The sequence below is a fragment of the Nannospalax galili genome, unplaced genomic scaffold, assembly GCF_000622305.1.
Source record: "Nannospalax galili isolate Female #2095 unplaced genomic scaffold, S.galili_v1.0 scaffold1264, whole genome shotgun sequence".
Lineage (NCBI taxonomy): Eukaryota > Metazoa > Chordata > Mammalia > Rodentia > Spalacidae > Nannospalax > Nannospalax galili.
This window is the reverse complement of record NW_008351636.1, coordinates 401,672-420,508: the sequence shown is the minus strand read 5'-3', so window position 1 is coordinate 420,508 and position 18,837 is coordinate 401,672. Positions and strand designations below refer to the sequence as shown.

General features: G+C 45.7%; 1 protein-coding gene across 1 annotated transcript in view; it reads left to right on the top strand.

Moving 5' to 3' along the window:
* Ephb1 (EPH receptor B1) overlaps positions 1-18,837 on the top strand; it is a 514,312-nt gene that overhangs the window by 368,851 nt on the left and 126,624 nt on the right. Inside the window, exon 5 of the mRNA XM_008848545.3 lies at positions 5,408-5,743. Within this exon, the coding sequence (XP_008846767.1) occupies positions 5,408-5,743 (336 nt within the window). The remainder of the gene's footprint in view (positions 1-5,407; positions 5,744-18,837) is intronic.

Here is an 18,837-nt window from a genome sequence, read left to right as displayed (position 1 = left end):
TAAAAGGACTGAATTTCCCTAGTCTTTTAAACAGAATGTGTTCATCAGTAGTAACCGTGGCAACAGATCAGACAGGCTTCAAAAAGCCTGTCTGTATGTAATTAAGAAAAATGAGGGAGCAGCCTCGAGAGCAGGGGGCTCAGACAGGGAGACTGTGGTGCTGAACCTGGCCAGGCAATTGATGGGGACTTTTGCTGATGGAGACAGCAGATCGTCTTCTCTTCTGACCTCACTCTCTGCTTCCCTTTGCAATATTTAGATGTCCTTTCTAGGGATGTTGCTGGGAGCTTAAATTCTGAATAAAAGTCCCTGAAAAGACTAGGGGCCCAGATTCAGAAGTAACACCTACATGAAAGTGGTCCTAGCACCTTCCTCTAGGAAGATTTGTGCATAAGTCCAGATCTATGTGTAATCCCTTCATTCAGGTACAAGAGAAGCTGGGCAGCCTACCTGTAGGAATGTGCCTTTCTCATCAGGATGCTGGAGCCCAGGTACCTGAGATCATCATTGCTTTACTGCCCAGCCTGGAGTTCCTAGCTTGCCAGGCCCAGAGCAGACCTCACAGGAATAAAGCATAGCTCAGCATTGTTTCCAGACATGTGAGCCCCAGGGCTCTTTTCTCATAGCACTTATCCTTATCTGACATCATCCCATCTGTCCCTGCATTTCTTTCTATCCTGTCAGCTTTCTCTCTCCAGACAGAAACATCAGGTCCATGAGAGCAGACACTTCCCCGTCTTGCTTCTTGCTTTTCTTGGCCTCCCAAGTGTTTGGAAGTGTTCAGAGATTATTTGTTGCAAGAGTGGAAGAATGAATGAGTGATTAATGACTGTGTTCCAAGTTACTGTTGTAGCTTGACCTTGGGCCACTTCCATAAATATACACTGGTAACCACCAGTGTATATCCCACCACTGGTATACCCCTACCAGTAAGGAGATTGAGGAAGGATACTCAGCAGGCAAGCTGGGTTTGCCTGGATTTCTGTTCTGCACTCTCGGAAAAGGCCCTCCATGTCTCTTAAAGGCTCCTTGGAAGAAAAGGATCCTATTTATTTACCCCTGGACTCAAAAGCCATGGCCTCTACCTGTCCTACTCACTCATCACAAGTGAATAAGAAGGGACCAGCTGTTGTTTCATGTGAAAGATGTTTCTAAATAAATGTGGAAGGGAAGTCTTCTTGAAAACCTTTCACTTTCTCTTCAGAGCAGCTGGGAGGAACACGGAATAGAATTCACCACGGTATGTCTCGCGAGCAGCCCCAGGCTGCAGATAAGGCAGGACTCTCAGAGCCAAGTGTTGACTTCCTACTTTATCTCCCCAAAGCCTCTGCCACTTAGGAACACAAGCAGTGGGTCCTTACTTCTGAGGCTATGTCAAGGTCTGTCTGAGGTTCCTTTATGTATCTACCGTAAGCCAGCTCCTCTCACTGGAGAGAGGTAACCATGTAGAACCTTCAGCCATGTACACAAAGGGGAAAAAAGTGGAAAGCAAGTGAGAAGGGCCTCCCCTAGGCAAATTGCTATGTGGTCTTAGGAGTCATAGTCAAACCAGGCATTTTCTTAACAGGAGGTCACGGTGTAGTGAGGATGAAAGAGAGGGGAGAACTTCATCACGCAATGGTACAATCTGGGTTAGGTTCTAGAAATTGGTTTCTGGAAGTCCAGGAAGGGAGTGTATGACTGCTGGGCACTGGGAAAGGTTCATCAAGGAATGGGTCCTAGATTTCTAAGGTTGAACAGGAAGTCAAGAAGTAGGTAGAAGGGAAAAAGAACTCTGTACAGAGGAGTATAAAGAGAGTTTAGTGCACACAGGGAATTTCAGAAACATCCCAACAGCCCAGACTGCGAGGGCTGAGTGGGTGTCTTGAGATGAGGCACACAGCAGAAGACCCCAGGGGACCTGTGTGACATGGGAAAGAAGGTGAGTATTCTGGGTAACTGGAAGGCAGGGGCTTTGAACAGGAGAACACTATGATGTGCATTTAGAACTTTGGTAGAAGAGAATGGGTGGGAGAGGCACAGAAGCAGCGCCGGAGAATTAAGAGGCCTTGCAACAAGGTAGGGAAACTGATGAAGCCTGGGGTTGTTCTGAGACTGAGGAGAGACGGAGGAAAAGAAATAAGAAAGTGCCCCGACAGCCATGGGGATGGCCCACGTGTCAAGGAAAACAGGGATGGAGTTGTCTTCCCTGGACTGGTCTCAAGCAGTAGGTCAAAGGGAATACAGTCGTAATGGAGGAGTACAGAAATAACTGGCCTGCAGGTGACTGCTCAGGGAGAGAGGAGGCAGTTTATTCTTCGGAAAAGCCTGGCGGGAGCAATGTAGAGTGATGCCAGGTGGTAGTGCTTGGTTTAAAAATAGCAAAGACTTATACAAGTTTAAGGTCAGAAGGTGAAGTCAGAGGCAATCAAGGAAGGGGTTGAAGTCGAGGAAGAGAGGAGCTCACTGAGGAGGGCTGTCTCCAAAGAGTGCAAGGGATAGATAGTCACTCCCTTGATCAAGACCCACCTTAGCCTGTCTACTCAAGGCTCTTTCTGAATGATAGCTCTTGGACCCCCCCCCCCAGAGGATGCTGTAAAGGAACATCTTTGTAAGAAATTTACTCCAAACCTAGCAGACAGCATGCACTCAGACAATGTATTTATTATGAGAGTGCAGGAGTGGCTTGTCGATGATACAAGGTTGTCTGGGGCAAAAGTGGGATGAGCAACAATAGCATTGATCACCAGGAGCTTGTGGGCTAAGTCTCGCTGGCCTGAAGCAAACAAAGATGTCTAAGACAGGCATGAACCAACAAATTGTACAGTGTGAGGCAAGGCTGGCCTGGCCCAGCAAGAGCCTTCTTAGGACAGTACTAGCTAGTACCAGCTGTATGCTGAGTTGAAGAGAAATTGATGTTTACCCCTGGACAGATGGTAGATAATTCTTGAACAGTTTTTGCAAGACTTCAGTAAAGATGCTTCTTGAATTCTTCCCTGTCACAAGCATGCATGAACGCTGTGCTTTAGCTCAGGCCTAATGGGCTTTATATAGTACAGTACTGATTTTCTTTCATGTTTTAATAGAATCCGATTTAATATTTGCTTTCTGCTCTAGCTGCTTGCTGTTGACCGATTCAACACAGAATCCTTCCCTTGTGCCCCCCGACCTTGTTGTTATTCTCTCATTTTGTGTGTTGGCATTTGATTCCTGTCTCCAGCATGAACCACTTTACACATGTCTTCGTTCAGCTGGTGACGGTTACGTGTGTGAATTCTGAATGCATTACTATCTGGAGTGGCTGCTCCAGCCGACCTGCTGTTCAGAAGGGGGGCTTCCAGGCAGGATTCATTTCCATCCATTAGATGCTAACAGTATGTAGAGCTCAGGCTTGGAAACTTGAGGCCATCATCAGTCCTGTTCTTGGGAAGGAGGTTCTCCAGCATAATCTAAAAAATGCCAAGCACTGTGGTCATGCATTCAGCAACATTTGCTTTCCGACAAGGTACCAGTTTTTCAGAAACATGCAGCAAGGCATTCCACATTTTTGAATCATGAGCAGCCATGAACAGAACTGTTCGGTGGGAAGAGGCTGCCATCTTTGACTGGCAGTGTGCCTGCCTGGTTTGGGGGAAGCAATGTTCAGAGCCAGGCTCAGGTTAAGAACACAAAGTTTGGAATCAGGCAGGTATGGGCATCCACTCTGACTCTGGTGCTTTGTAGACCATGTGTTCTACAGCTAGCTTCCTCTGTAAGCTTTAGTTTCCCTAAACATTGGATTACAGTACCTTCCTGTTAGGGTTTCTGGGAGGGAAGGGAGGGGCATATAAATGAAGTAGTGTAATATAAATCAGCTAGACACACCTCTATGTTTTTCTTGTGTGACTGGGTCAAAAATGGTGGAGTTCCACGGGACTGTGGAGCATCTCTCAAAATGTTCTGTAACTGTGGTGAGTCAGCTGCCCTCTTGTTCAGGGAGGCCAAGGAGACCCCACCAGATGGACTTGAACCAGTGTCCAGTTTACAAAGAGGAGGGTCAACACAGGGGAAACATTTCCTCCATGTTTCCAAGTGAAGCCAACCATGGTGGCGTAGGACCTTTGACTTATCTTCACATAGGTGGAACTGGTAAAAGAAAGGAGCCAGGGGTGCCTCCTAAGCCATGTGACCCCTGAGGAAGAGATCCTCAAATGACCCTAAGAGTAAAAATAAATTGGTTTATTTGGGCCAACTGTATGGTCTTAAACACCCCAAGTTATATCAAAACACAGTGCTACTTAGAAAGATAAACTCAAGTTAAGGCTACAATTATCACTCTATAATTTCCCATAAATGTGATCAAAGATCCTTAGCTACACTGAACATATTTTTAAAATTTTAAAGTTGGTGATGTAAAAACAAGAGCCAGGAAAGAGGTACATGACCATATGGAAACAGAGTCCTAGAAGCTCCTGGGAACCTGCCCATATAATTCTTTGGCAATGGTGTCAGCATACACAGGTCCCATGCAAACTCAGACAGACTAGAACTGGGAAAATGAACAGAAGACCTCAATCTTATCTGAAGGAATGTTGGCAACTGATTGCTGCTAGATGAAGAAGAGCTGATCTTCCTGAAACAAGGGACTCTAGATAGGCTGACCAGACTCAGTAGATGGACTTGCACTGAGGAATGGCTGGGGGCACTGACAACACAGTGGACAGTAACAGGGATGATAGAGTATATGGGATCCATTGGGAGGGTCTATAGGAGGGTGCCATTTGGGATGCAGATATAAAGAGGAATATGATTGTTTGGGATGTTCTATATAAAATACACAAAAAAGTCAATTAAGGAAATGGTGACTGTGTGAACCTCTCTTGCCCAGCGCTGCCTCTTGTCTTTAGAAACCAAGCTTGAGCATTGTCAACATTCATCTTCCCAGCTGCTCTGGCAGTCTATCCTATAGAGAAACACCCCTGCCACCATGCACACTCCTCGTGCATACTAAACCCTATGAAACTGTGTGTAGGGTTCTAGGATTTGTGGGAGCTTCAGGGGGCTACTCATATACCTTTACTTTTGAGCTCTGTTCTAAAGAAGAAAAGATAATAAATTCAGCAAGTGTCCTATATTCCCAGCCATAAACCTGGCTGGAGGATAGGGCTTGCTCCTGAGAACAAAAATACTTGAACTCATACTTATCTGTCTTTTTGGACATGTGATCAAAAGAAAGGAAACTGGGGGAGTATATGAATGAAAGGGGGGTTGGAGACAGGTTGTCATCTTTGTTTATATTTTCCCACAAGGTGGATTGGAGTATGAAGCTTTGGAGTTCAGGAATGGGGTGTGATGGTGAGGGTGGGCAGGCCCCAGAGGCAGCTTAGAGAGTTGCTGAGCAAGGAGGTGTCTGCTCAGCCTCACTGGACCATTCTTTGTTTCCCTGCAGGTGTCCCATCAGGTCCCAGAAATGTCATCTCCATCGTTAATGAGACATCCATTATTCTGGAGTGGCACCCTCCCAGGGAGACTGGCGGGCGGGATGATGTGACCTACAATATCATCTGCAAGAAGTGTCGAGCCGACCGCCGGAGCTGCTCCCGTTGTGATGACAATGTGGAGTTTGTACCCAGGCAGCTGGGCCTGACTGAGTGCCGTGTCTCCATCAGCAGCCTGTGGGCCCACACTCCCTACACCTTCGACATCCAAGCCATCAATGGAGTCTCCAGCAAGAGTCCCTTCCCCCCGCAGCATGTCTCTGTCAACATCACCACAAATCAGGCTGGTGAGTTTGGAGGTTCTTATGTTTCTTCCATCTCTGTGTGGGAACACAGCTCAAGCCACAGCTGTTCTGCTAGCCTGCTTTCAGGCATCCTCATAGAAGTAAAGGTGGTGGGCGATGTGCATTTGTGAGCATGGAGGAAGCTGATGTCATCTTTCACCTTCAAGGGTGATCTAGAGAGTAGGAGATTTTATTGTGTTCAACATCAAAACAAAAATATGTATCTAATCTGGAGCAGGACCTGATACTCTGCATTCAGCCAAGGCTCAAGAAGTACTGTTAGAAAGATGGATGGAGGAATAGATAGATGATAGATAGATGATAGATAGATAGATGATAGACAGATGAATGGATGGATGACTGAATGGGTGGATAAATGTACAGATGGACAGGTGAATAGATGGATAGCTAGATGGATGAATGGGATGAGTGGTAGAAGTATTAGAAGTCTTTGGAGCTAGAACAATAATGCTTTAACAGAAAATCCAATGGAATTGTACAGAAATCATATTATGAAGGGAATATTGCCTTTGTAGGTGTATTGGGTACTTTTCTGTTGCTGTGATAAAACACCATGACCAAGGCAAGTTATAGAAGGGTTTATTGGGCTTACAGTTCTATCACGGTGGGAAGAAAAGCAGCAGAGGCAGCTGGAGGAGAAAGATAAGTGCTCACATCTTCAGTCATGTACAGGAAACAGAGAGACAGACTGGAAGTGAGATGAGGCCATATACTCTTAAAGCCCGCCCCCAGTGACATGCTTCCTCCAGCATGGCCACACCTCCTAAAGGTTCCATGACCTTTCCCACACAGCACCACCAACTGACTAAGTGTCCAAATACTTAGAGCCTATGAGAGACATTCTCATTCAAACCACCACAATAGGTTATTTTTCAATTAAACCCTTATTTCTCAAGCATATATTCTCCCCACATGCATGCTAAAGTCCTATAGAGACCCAGGATAGGTGGTGAGAGGGGACTCCTGAGAGCCTGTGCATCTCTGGAGTGCACAGATCAGAGCACATTTTATTTCTCTGAATTTGTTTATTTTTGACTCTTCTCGTCTGTCCCCATTATTGCCTTTTACACCTCTTACAGCAATCCATTTCTTTTATATCCATTTAGCCAGTCCATTGATGCACTAACTCATTTATTTACTAATTCATTATTAAGAGACAGTTATTTAGCATCCACTCTATGTAGCACTGTGGATTGGATGCCGAGAGAAATACAGTGATACTTGGACACGATTGTTCCTCCCATGATACTCACAAATGGAAGAATTTACAGGACATAGATATAAAATACAGAGCTTTAAGGTGCTGTTTCTAAACGTTGTATTCTGTAATCCTGCAGTAAATACTGAGGGAGTTAGAAAGAGCAGCTTCTCCCTGTGTGAATGTGCAAAGCTCAGAGGGGAAGTAGCATCACAACCAAAGGCAATGGGGGTCATCGACAGTAGACCATGATCCTATTTAGAATTATAGATTTTTCCCAATCAGGGATTCTAGATGGATGGCTTGTTAACAGAATGGCAGAAACCAAGTGCCTTTCTTTGCTCTCTTTCCCTCTGCGTCTCTTTCTTGAGCTCTTTTTCACTTCATCCGCTTCTACTCTTAACTCCCCATCCTCAGACTTGTTCTGCCTCTTTTAATACCAGGCATCTTTGATGGCAAATGATTCTGGGGTTTAAGCTGTCAGAACTGAAAAGAAAAAAAGGTGTTATGGGAGAACACGCCTGTGCAGATGGCTGTGTTGTCGCTGTGTATGAGTGTGCGTGTGTGTTCATGTGGTGTGTTTGTATGTATGTGCATGGTCACGTGTTTACATGCATATGTGTATAGTGAGAAAATAAGAGTGTAAGTGTAGACGCCTCCAGCTGGTGACCACAACCCGGTGCCATGGAGACAAAGGTTGTGACAGTCTGTCTTACCCAAGAAAATGGAACGGTAATTTTTGCATTATGTTGAGCATGTAACATGGGCAGTCTTTGTTAGCAAGTATTTCCCTTGGAGACTTTAAGGCAGAAAACTGGATGAAATATTTTAGTGTCCCAGCTTCTGGGAATAACAGTCCTGCCAGACTGTCATGTTACTCTGGGCTTGGCTGTCTTTTCTCTCTCTAAGCATGTGCGAATAAACCTGCCACTTATATCAGTTTGCTTTTATTTCTTCCCCTCCCTTCTCTTACCCTGCTATTCCCGAACCTGCCCATCTGCTGGTCCTGCCATCTGCACCTTCCTGGGCTTCAGTGGAATGGAGGCTCCAGGACTCCTAAGGGGGCTTGCATTTACCAATGCTCAAAACAGTCCTTTATCCCACCCACTTGCTCCTGTGCACGGACATTTCTCACGCCCTTTGTTCTCCCTTTAACAGACCTTTTATTCCTACTCTTCCCTTGTTTTGTACTCTATTAGAACCTTCTCATCTGTAATTCTTCTTTGATAATTCTAGAATTTTGGTGTCACAGATTTTATAATCGGCAAGAGAAGGATACAATTGCTTCTTGGTGGCACATGGTTAGTATAGAGCAAACATTAAGTTGGTGAGTGGCTCTTGACCTGGGAGCTGTGGTCTCTCACACTGGCTTACAGAATATGCACATGAATGCAGATTATCTTCAGTTAACAGATGGTATTATTAGGAAGGAACCATCAAAATGAACATTTGAGCCCACATCTCTGCAAGAGCAGTTGAGAGATGTGAACAGAAGCTGTGCATTTTACCAGAGTTAAGGAGACTGAATAGTAGGCACAGTGGAAACCTAAAGTCCAGGATAAACTGGGTGGACTTGTGTGTCATTAAAATCATAATGTGTCTAACCTTTCCAGGGTACCTTGGGGGTCCAGGTCAGCCCCCCCCGCCCCCGCTGACCTCCTGGTATAGTGTGATCCATGTAAGTACCTATGGCCAACCACTATCCTTGTAGATGGCAGGTAAAAAATTTAATGAAGAGAAGCCCTGGAATGAATCATTAAATCAATCTGTTGGTGATATCTGAGCCTGGAGCTACCTGAACTCTGAGATGTTTGGGCACCATTGGATGGGTCCTCATGGAGAGTTAGATGAGTAAGGATCATTATAGATACCTCATGTATGTGTTTCTTTCATGTTTACAAATAATTTTGGAACATGTGGGCTCATTTGATCCTCATAATTACCCAATGATATTTTGTGCCCGTATTTTTCAGGTAAGGAAGCGGAAGCTTGCAGGGATTTGGAGACTCTAGAATGATAAGGGTGTATAGAGAATCTTCAGGATCTCGCCTCTTAATTTCAGCCTTCCTACATCCTGTCCTAAAGGTAGACAGTCTCTCTGTGCTTCCAGTTCATAGTTCCTAACAATAGATTTTTTAGATCTCCAAGGGATGAGATTCCATAATCATCCTGTGGATCACTGGGCACAGAGCTTATAGTTTTTCACTCAGACATCATCTTGACTGGGGGAGTACCCGAGATTCAGATTCTCCATCTTTAATCACAACCCTGGTCATGGCATTCAGGGATCTTGTATCTCTTGGGTAGCATTGGAAGAGGGCTGTCACCCAGGCTTCAGGCAGTGACTGAAGAGTTCTGCCACTTTTAAGCACCCCTAGTGTGCCCACTCTTAGCAAGTTCTCTGCGGAGATGTGGCTCAGATGAAGAAACCAGGATTGGGATGCTTTGGGAATTTGTTCAACCACCAGCAAATAATGTTCCTGAATTTCAAACTCAGATTTGTGGCCATTTTATCCTCAGACCTATCAAATATCACATTATGGTGGGCCGTGTAACTTGTAAGCTCTCTCTAAGCTATTGCCACGTAGCTGGGCCACTTTAGCTGTCAAAAAAATGTCCATCATATTTGGTCAGGGTTGGTCATGAATTATGCAGCTCAGATTTATGTGAGGTCTTCAGGGATGCATCCTTGCACTGAGTACAGCTGCTATGAGTTTAAAATAGACCAGGTCAGGTGGAACTCTCTCTGTTCCAGTGGCCAGGAGATCTACAGAGAGATTGTTATCACCACTAACTCCCACAGTCAGTCTCTGGCACCTGGCCTGAGATTCAGCCCGATGGCTGGATCATCTGGCTGTCAGAGAGAATTAAGTGAATGATAAACTTCACTTCTCTCTCCTGCCAGTTAGACCCGGAGCATCAAGTTGGGGGAAAGGAACCACGAAATCTTGAGAGTGGGGGAGATGAATCATGCCAGAGCATGATCGAGATTATCCAAGTCATAGAAAACAAACTGAAAGGCCAGAAGACCAGGGAGGTAACAGAGAGAAATCAGGCAGGGCCAGGCGGAAGGCAGTAGGGATTGGTAGGGACTGCATGGAACTGCAGGCTACAGATACAGCCACCACTCCGCTCCAGCAAGTGTTGCCATGCCTGGCACTGCCTGATTTTATAAGCTGGAAATCCAGATTTAAAATGTTGACAACTGATTAGAAAATTTTTAAAGCACTTGAGAGCCAAACAAATCCAATTCTGGATTTGGCCTGCTGGCTCTGGTTTGTATCCTCTCATCTGGAGGGCTAATCTGATTTACCCAAGCCTTAACATGAGCTGCTGTGTTATTTAGCCTCATTTTGCCCCAGGGCAAGTGTCTTCCTCACATCTTGGACCCTTGGAGGTAGTCCTGAGGTTGGATCCCTTCTTCACTCCTCATGACTCATGTAAATTCATGTAACTGCCAAGAGTCCTCATTTCTCACGTGTGAATTGAAAACCACGGTACCTGCTTCCAGTACTGGAGTGACGAGCAGATGAGACAGAGGATGGGAAATCACTCTGTATGCCACACTCAGACCTGGGGATTAGCCTCATTTCTGACACTATGTCCTGAGCCAGAGCAAATTGCTAGACTTTTCCTCCCTCAGCTGTTTCTTTCGAAGGCTTCTAAGTCTCTTTGTTTGGGACTGATGCTATCTGCAATCATTTGCCCACATTGTGCCGATTGGAGTAAGCACTGGAAAGAGGGGACTAAGTCTGTATCAATGAACTAATTATGAGAATGGGACTCAGAACTCCCATACCTTGCTCAGGGTAGTCCTGACTCTCAGAGGCGCCCTCTGCCTTCCTTTACTAACTGTATCCTTCACTATTCTACACAGCAGACCTGTCCCTCTTACTAGTATGATTCCATCAGCATGATTTACAGGTGACATTTACATTATAGACAGTTCACGTATGGGCTGCTGTGGCCACTGTCTATTCATCAGGCCCTCAACACAGATACAATCTATTACTTAATGTTATCAAAAAGAACTGTGTTGATTCTGTTAATAGTCAAAAGCTTCCACAATTTGTCCATTTTTAAGGCATTTTTTGAAGTTCTTAGACAATTAAAGTCACTCAGGTGCACTACTTTTCCCACAAAAGAATTACCTAGAACGTCAATGCCTCTGAATTCATCACCTAATTTGCATTATTCCTTGGTTAAATATAGTATTTGCATGCATAAAGAATAATCTTTGAATATGAAAAGGAATTTATGATATTGCAATGTATCGAGCTCTTTGGAGGAAAGATATTATGTAAATCTCAAAATTAAATATTAAAACAATATTACACACTGCCTGTAAAAATGTAGAGTGTTAAGATCCCATATGCTGGAACCAGTTCATTTTTAAAGGCTGGTCTCATTGGAAATTACTGGGTAAAATTTGCTCTAGAGCGGAGAAAAGATTAAGTCAGAACTTTAAAAAGATTGGAATGACTTTAAAGAAAACTTCGAAAGAAGTAAATAAAGTTAAAAAAAACTTAAATGAAATTTTCACTGTTCTTAATTCAATTTCATAGTTCATTTCATTGCTGTCTTCTCATCATTAATTCCTGAAAGGTTTGTACTGTGTCCTAAGCCCTGCCATTGAGAAGACTTTGCAGGTGACCTCAGAAAGGCCAGGCCCTGTGTGGACACTGATGTCGTGTCAGCGGGGCTGAGGAGGTCGGCAGGTGGAGCTGATGGTGACCAGGGTTGTGGGTTTCCTTCTGTAACCTTGGAGGGTTTTCCACTCCAGAGAGAACTCAGAGGAGAACCCGGCCCTCTCACCTACCCACCGGCTTCCTGGGGAGAGGAACTACAGAATACTAGGTACAGAGAGCCTTGGAAAATGTGTCAGGTGTCTTTATTCCCCACAGACAGGAATTAATATGTGTTTGGCTGGAGTGTGATGATCCGCATGGGTAGTCTGCAGGCGACATCTTAAGATCCCTTCCAGATCGGCCAGATGATGAGGCGTCTTCCTTTATGGCTCCTACAGAAACCTTGAGAGTGATGCTTAAGATGGTGCTCTGAGCCCCAATCCCCCCGAAAACACAAAGAAATTCAGCTACCCTCACACGAGATTGGTTGGTATTTTGAACATTTGCACTTTGGAAATACACACACTCAGCACAACCTTTGTGACAGCTTACCAATTTCTGGCTCAATGCAAGCCTGTTCCTTAGGCATTCCCATTCATTCACTTTCTCCTTAACATGTACTGAAACCTGTCCTCCATCCATTGTTCCAGACTCCAGGAACACAGCAGCAAACAAAACCAACAGAAATCCATACCTCCATTGTATTCTAGTCCGCAGCACCCATTGAGACCAGATGGAGAAGCCCAGAACAGCTACAACATGGACTGGGAATTCACACTCTTTTCTTGAGCCTTATGATGTAACCACACGTATGTGCAGGATACCATTTCTGTTTCTGGTAGCAGTTGGTCTATGGTGACTGTATTAGGTGGGGTATTTTATTGTTCACTAACTGACCAACATGAACTTCTAGTAGGCAGGTAACACCGTGAAGCCACACAGTGGTTGGGTTTGGGAACTATTTCAGGTCCTCAGCAGTGACTAATGATGCTGTGAGCTTGAGGAGAGCTGAGAATGGTCCCACCCTGCATAACTGCCATGATGAATTACTGGAGTGCCTCTAGGGACCTGCGGACTTACTTCTTCATCTTACTCCATCTTGGGCCAGGTACTCAGAATATGGCTTGTGAGGGACAACAGGGTTGCTGTCGAGGAGGCTGGGGGAAGTTCCTGTAAGTGCACATGAGGCTGTTATAACCCTCTGCTGCAGAGTGAACACTAGTTGGATTGTAGAAAGGTTATCATTAGCCTTGTGGTCTTGGCAAAAAGACTGGGAGGGAGGAAAGGGGTTCTGTGTCGGTCCACCCAACATTCCAAGCAGGTCAGCTCCATGAGTCAACTATGACCTCCAGAAGTGTATGCCCTAAATCCATCATATTGGTTCTTGAAACTTTGTGTCTAGTTAGATGTCTGAGACATAAAAAACATTCCATAAATGGAATGAACTGGTAAAGTAATAAATAAATAAATGAATGAAAGCCTTGTTTTCTGGAATTAATTTCAGGCATCAGCAAATGATTTAGCTTCAGCTTTCTCTGTTGTCTGGATTGGAATTTTAGCCCCTGATGCCTCCAGCTACTGGTGAAGCCAGAGGCTTCTTCGGTACCATATCCCCCAAGAAGTGGCCCCTCTGCTATGGCTTGGTATGCCCCTACCCACTGGCAGGGGTCCAGTTGCTACAGCAAGTGTAGTCTTGGGTAGCTGGGGCGGCATTCCAGTGCTGTTGTCTGTCCACCTGCGCACCAGCTCCATGCCTATCATTTTCACAGCACCATCCATGTTAAACAGACAGGAGCACCAGGGGTTTTTGAATGCAGCAATTAACAAAACAGTAATCAAGCTAAGTGTTTAATTTCAGAAAATTAACATCTTCTCTGAGCGGATACGAAAGATGGGGGGAAAAGGCACATCAAATGTTCTGGGTAAATAAAGGCAATTCTGGACCACCAATATTTTCCAGAGAAAGGGGGAGTCTGCCAGTGCCCCCAGCTTTGGGATCAATTTCCTCTTAAGAGCTTAAATGTAGAATGGTAGCTAGCATTTTAAAGCATGCATTTCTTTCCTTTTCTTCTCCCTTTTTTCTTTCTTTTCTTCAGGGACAGAAGGACAGAACAAGGTCCATTCATAATCCTTGTGAGCATCTCTGTCCCAAAGAAATATCTCAGTGTGGTGCTGTACCTCCCCAAACTATGCTACCCACAATGAGACCTTGTATGGGCATTAGGGCATAGTTGTTGTTGCTGCTGCTGCTGCTGCTGCTGCTGCCGTGTGTGTGTGTGTGTGTGTGTGTGTGTCTGTGTGTGTGTCTGTGTGTCTGTGTGTCTGTGTCTGTGTGTCTGTGTGTGTGTGTGTCTGTGTGTGTATGTGTGTGTGTCTGTGTGTGTGTGTCTGTGTGTGTCTGTGTGTCTGTGTCTGTTATGGTTGTGTTTCTCCTCATTCCTCTAGGCAACTCTTGTACCTCAGCACTGTGTCTTCTGTAGCTCTAGATCACAACTGCAGACAGAAGCTGTCTAGTAAACCAATGGTGTCATTCTTTGTAGGAAAACATTTACATGTGGGGAGTGGGTATGCAGGGAGTTTGGGTAGAGACAGGGGGACAGTAAGATCCTCGTAGTGTCTGTTTCCTCATCTGGTGGATGAGAATGATTACCTAAGACTGAAGATGGGGACAGCAAGGACAATGTCCCTATGTAAGGAATGCCATGATGTTTGAGGCGCAGACAGGTAGATGTGAGGCTCTGTGACAAGGTACTGCAGCTAACCCGAGGAACAAGAGCTCTCGGGGGTTGCATTGAGTCTGCCGCTGCCTGAAGAAGCCCCAGAAACTGTGTGCTCACAAGGCTGCCGGTCCTCAGGAGGGGACAGGCAATCTGGCTTAATGAGCAGCTTTCCTTGAGAGGTCTTATAAGCAGCTGACATGAAGAACAAAGAAAGCAAAGCAGGAGAATGAGAGAACAGCTGGCAGGTACCTAGGAGACATCCCAGGGGCTCCCAGAAGCCTTCAGGGACCCGTCTAGAGAAGATGGGTTCAGTACTGCGCGTAGCAATTTATGGAGGATTTCGGTGCCTGTTCAAAATATTATTTATGCAGTTTGATATTCAGGCTTCAATTTTCTCTGTGAAGTGGGAAATAAGGTTGCTTGCCAAGAGCGAAGGGGGTGGTACTGGGGCTGGATGTTAGAGGAGAGTGGAACAAATTCGATGAGCTATTGCAGAGGTTGGGAAAGAAAGCTGGGGCATCCAGATCATGTTGACAGCTCATTTGAGGCTGGCGATCACATGTTTCCAAAGACCACACCCTAGCCTTTCTGTATGGCCTTGCCAGCAGTGTGCAGCTCCTGGATATCAGAGTCTACAGGGAACAGGCCATGGATCTAACTCTGGTTGAGTTTTGACAGCTGTATGGTATGAAAAGAAAAAGACAAGCCAGCCTGAGGGTACGAGGAATAATGTGAATTACAGTACTGGAAAGATAGAACCTACGAGCTGGGTAATGAGGACTACGGATCAGGAGGGGACTGCCGCGATGGGTACAAAGAAGTGGGACCAACAGGGCCAGATGAAGCCAACAAGAACTGCAGTGGCTCATCCGAGATTGTGGTGAGGAAGCAGAATATTCAATTTGTGATTTTGAAAATGGAATAACTTCAGGTGAGGTGAAGTCCAAGTGTATCGTGGACTGGGCAGACAGGGGAGAGCCGTGGAGTTGAGGGAAATGAAAGTGAGGTATTCAAGAAGACATTGGAATCACCCTCTGGAGGGCGAGCCTCAGGGTGGAGAAGACAGAAGCAATAACCTAGTCAGCCATGAATTAGGGAAGGGTGGTAGGAAGGTATCCATGGTCAACTCAAGACCTGGACTGTGACACATGCAGTTTCAACAGAGGGTGCAGGAGATGGTGAGAGGCAATGTGGAAGATGATGGGGGCAGGGAGGACACACCCTACTTCCTGCACCCTGGGGCATATCACGCATAAAATCAGGAACTACCACCGCTTTAGAGAGCTACAGTGAGAGATGTCCATCTATCAGAGGAGGTGGTGGGGACTGGTGACTTTCCTGATTCGTGGAAAGCCACTTTGGGGGTCCAATAGGAAGGGTCTCTGGTAGGAAGAAGTCAGGGTCATAGAGAAGAGGTCAGAACTTAGTAGGGATGGTGACTGGTGTGCAGGGAAGAGCTTATGGTGTTTCTGCTTAGAAACTGGCCTGTACCAGAGTCTCGGCGGTTACGCTCAGAAAGGGCTCTGGGCCTTTGTTAGGCCAGAAGACTTGCATCCCAGGCCTCAGGGAGGACTACACAGTGTGATGTCAGCCTCAGGGTGGTTATGGAGGGGTCCCGGCCAAACGAAGGCTCTGTTGGGTGTGCCTAGGTGAGAACTAGGGAGTAAGAGGACACGCAACTCACGGGGGTGTGGCTTTTGCTGTCTCCAGAGCCCCAATCTCACCCATGTGCTGGATTCAGTGGTACTTTCTGTGATCAGATATTGAATTAAAGGTGCCAACATACTTGTCTTATGCCAGGAAAGGCTGATATACCCACAGGAGGCAGGATGAGCAGTGCACCTCAGCTGATGGTCTTGTCCACAACTGCCTGCACAGTGCTCCTGGATGCCTGCCTAGGACAAGCCTCTTCTGACAACTACCCTCTCCCCTCCACCATATACCTCCACAGCCTCCCATGGGTCCAGGGTCGCACGGCTCAGGTTTTCTGTCATTTCTACCATAAACTTCCATTTTCAGATGCTTCTTTGGTTCCCTCATTGGGGAGGAGGGGCTGTTGCAAAATGCCAGACTGGGGGTGGGGGACCAGAAACAGAATTGCATGGCAGGGTCATTGACCACCTTGCCTTCTGGAACAATGTTCTCTACACTTTTCCTTGGGTGGAAGTGGTTGGGAGAGCTCCTGATCTCTCTGAGAACATAAGGATGTTGAAGACAGTGGGCTATTTGAGCCTTACTGCCCCCATCACAGTGCCAGGTGTCCTCAAGGGACTGTGGAATTGTTGAGCTCCTGAGTGTAGGGATGGGGGGCCAGTATTAGTCTTGGAAATGAGGCCGGGCTATTTCTGGCTCTGCATTAACTTGCTGGGGACTTAAGGAAGTCACTTTCCTTCTCTTGCCCTCAGCACTCTAATCTGTAAATTCTAGGAGTTGACAGAAAATTGAATGACCTGGATGTCCTCTCCGAGCTTAACTTTTCTGATTTCTAGATTTCTAGATAATCAGTCCCAAACTTAAGCATGCGTCAGGCTCATACAGGTCTTGAAAGGGCTCCTTAAATCCAGATTACTGGACCCAGCCCTCTCCCCAGTTTATAGTTCAGTAAACCTATGGTGGGATCAAGCTTCTGTACTTCCCAGTTCCCACATGGTGCTGGTCTGGGACCACATTCTGAGAACTTGCAGAGTTACGTGGATGGTCTCAATGACTATCCTCACACATTTGGGAGAGGCAATATCAGAAATGAGGGTCCTGCATTAAACCTGTATTTTCAAAGAAGACCTCATCTCCACACCCCATCTGCATACACACACACACACACACACACACACACACACACACACACACACACACACACACACACACACACACACACACACAAAACCTTGGCTTGGAAGCAAACCCTAAATGGCTAGATCAATAAAGGAAGAGCCTGTGGCTCCCAGCCTCATTTTCTCTCATGACACTCCATCTTCTAATTGTGCCAACAACCTACAATGCAAGGAACTAAGGCTGCACACTCAGGGAGGCTTCAGATCTCAGATGACTCTGGGTTAGGGAGGGGATTTGAAGAAGTGGCAGGGTTATCTCAAGGCAAAACCTAGAGCAAAGCAAGAAGCTGATGTTCACAAATTGGAAAAACAATTAGAGAAATAATTAATTCCGCTTTTGCATTCATATCCAGTCTCCAAACTAATTGCTTATTTGTTTAATCTACTTTGACCAGAAATGTTACTGCACCAAAAGTATTTAATAAGTCAGGCTTCCTAATGTAAAATTCAAGCATATTTGTGCAGTGGAATGAGTTTTCATCAACAGAGGGATAACCTGTTCTCTAGGCAGGGCCCTCTTAGCAGAGTTACTTTCTAGAATAGAAATGTCACCAGAAACACAAATCATCTGTGTGTAAATCATTCTTTGCCATCAGTACCAGTGGGCCTGAAGTCTTTAGCTGACATTTCAATAAAGGTTTGGGTTTTTTCCTGTGGATGTGTTTTACATGAGGGAAAAGACAGCCAGCCACTCCCAACAGGCCTCTCTGAATCCCATCACTCATACAGTCTAGGAACACACATAATTTAACCTGAGGCTCCAAGGGAAATTCTGAAGACTTTCACCAGGGAGATGGTGTTGGACTTAGCCTCTAGGGTGTCTTCATCTATGCAATGCAGAAGTCCTCCTGTCTCTATTCCCTTGGGACCCCTACATTTAGAACTACTCAGTATTCTCCCAGAGATTCATAGCCCTCCCTCCTCTTCCCAATCCCCTTCTCCTTTAGTTCCACCCATGTTTGGTGGAACGAAATCATTTTCTGACCTCCTTTTCCTCTATGCTCTTTAGAGAAGATCCTTAGTCATTCCAGTAAAAGCAAAGTTTTGTCAAACATCTAGTCTGTGGTTAATGATACCGGTTAAATGTGAAGGGGCTAAAATCATACTTCCTGCCCCAAAGAGCTTACTGCAGTGATGGGGAACAGAACAGCTGGAAGGTTAGATAATGGTGTGCTGATTCCCAAGCCAGGCTCACTCCTCAGTGATGTTCTAAGGATGGAGAGCTTTGCATTTGGGCAAGGGCCAGAGAGGGGGATGTGGAGCTCCTTTTGTGCCTCTAAAGGCCAGCAGGGACATGAAGTGAGGTCACAGACACAAGAAGCAGGTTTCTGAGCCTGGAGTGATCAATACCTCCCACGTTTTAAATGCTAAAGAGGAAGTTAGGACTGTTTCCAACGGGGAACCACTAAAATGTTGTAGATATCATAGTAACATGGATGAAGTAAACTTCAGGAAGGCTGATGCATCAACACTGAAGTTCGAAGTGAAGAGGTCTAGAGGTGAACATGAGTGCTGGACTAGACCTGTAGAAGGCAGTGGTGGGGACTTGGGAACACCTGGGCCAGGCCACTGGGTGGGGGGAGATTTGCTCATCCCCTCCTATGTTGTCTATCCTCAGGGACAAGGCATCCATCCCTTCCTAAATTACATCCTAGAAAAGCCAGGTTATTTCCAGGTATCAGAAGAAAGCCAGCCCTCT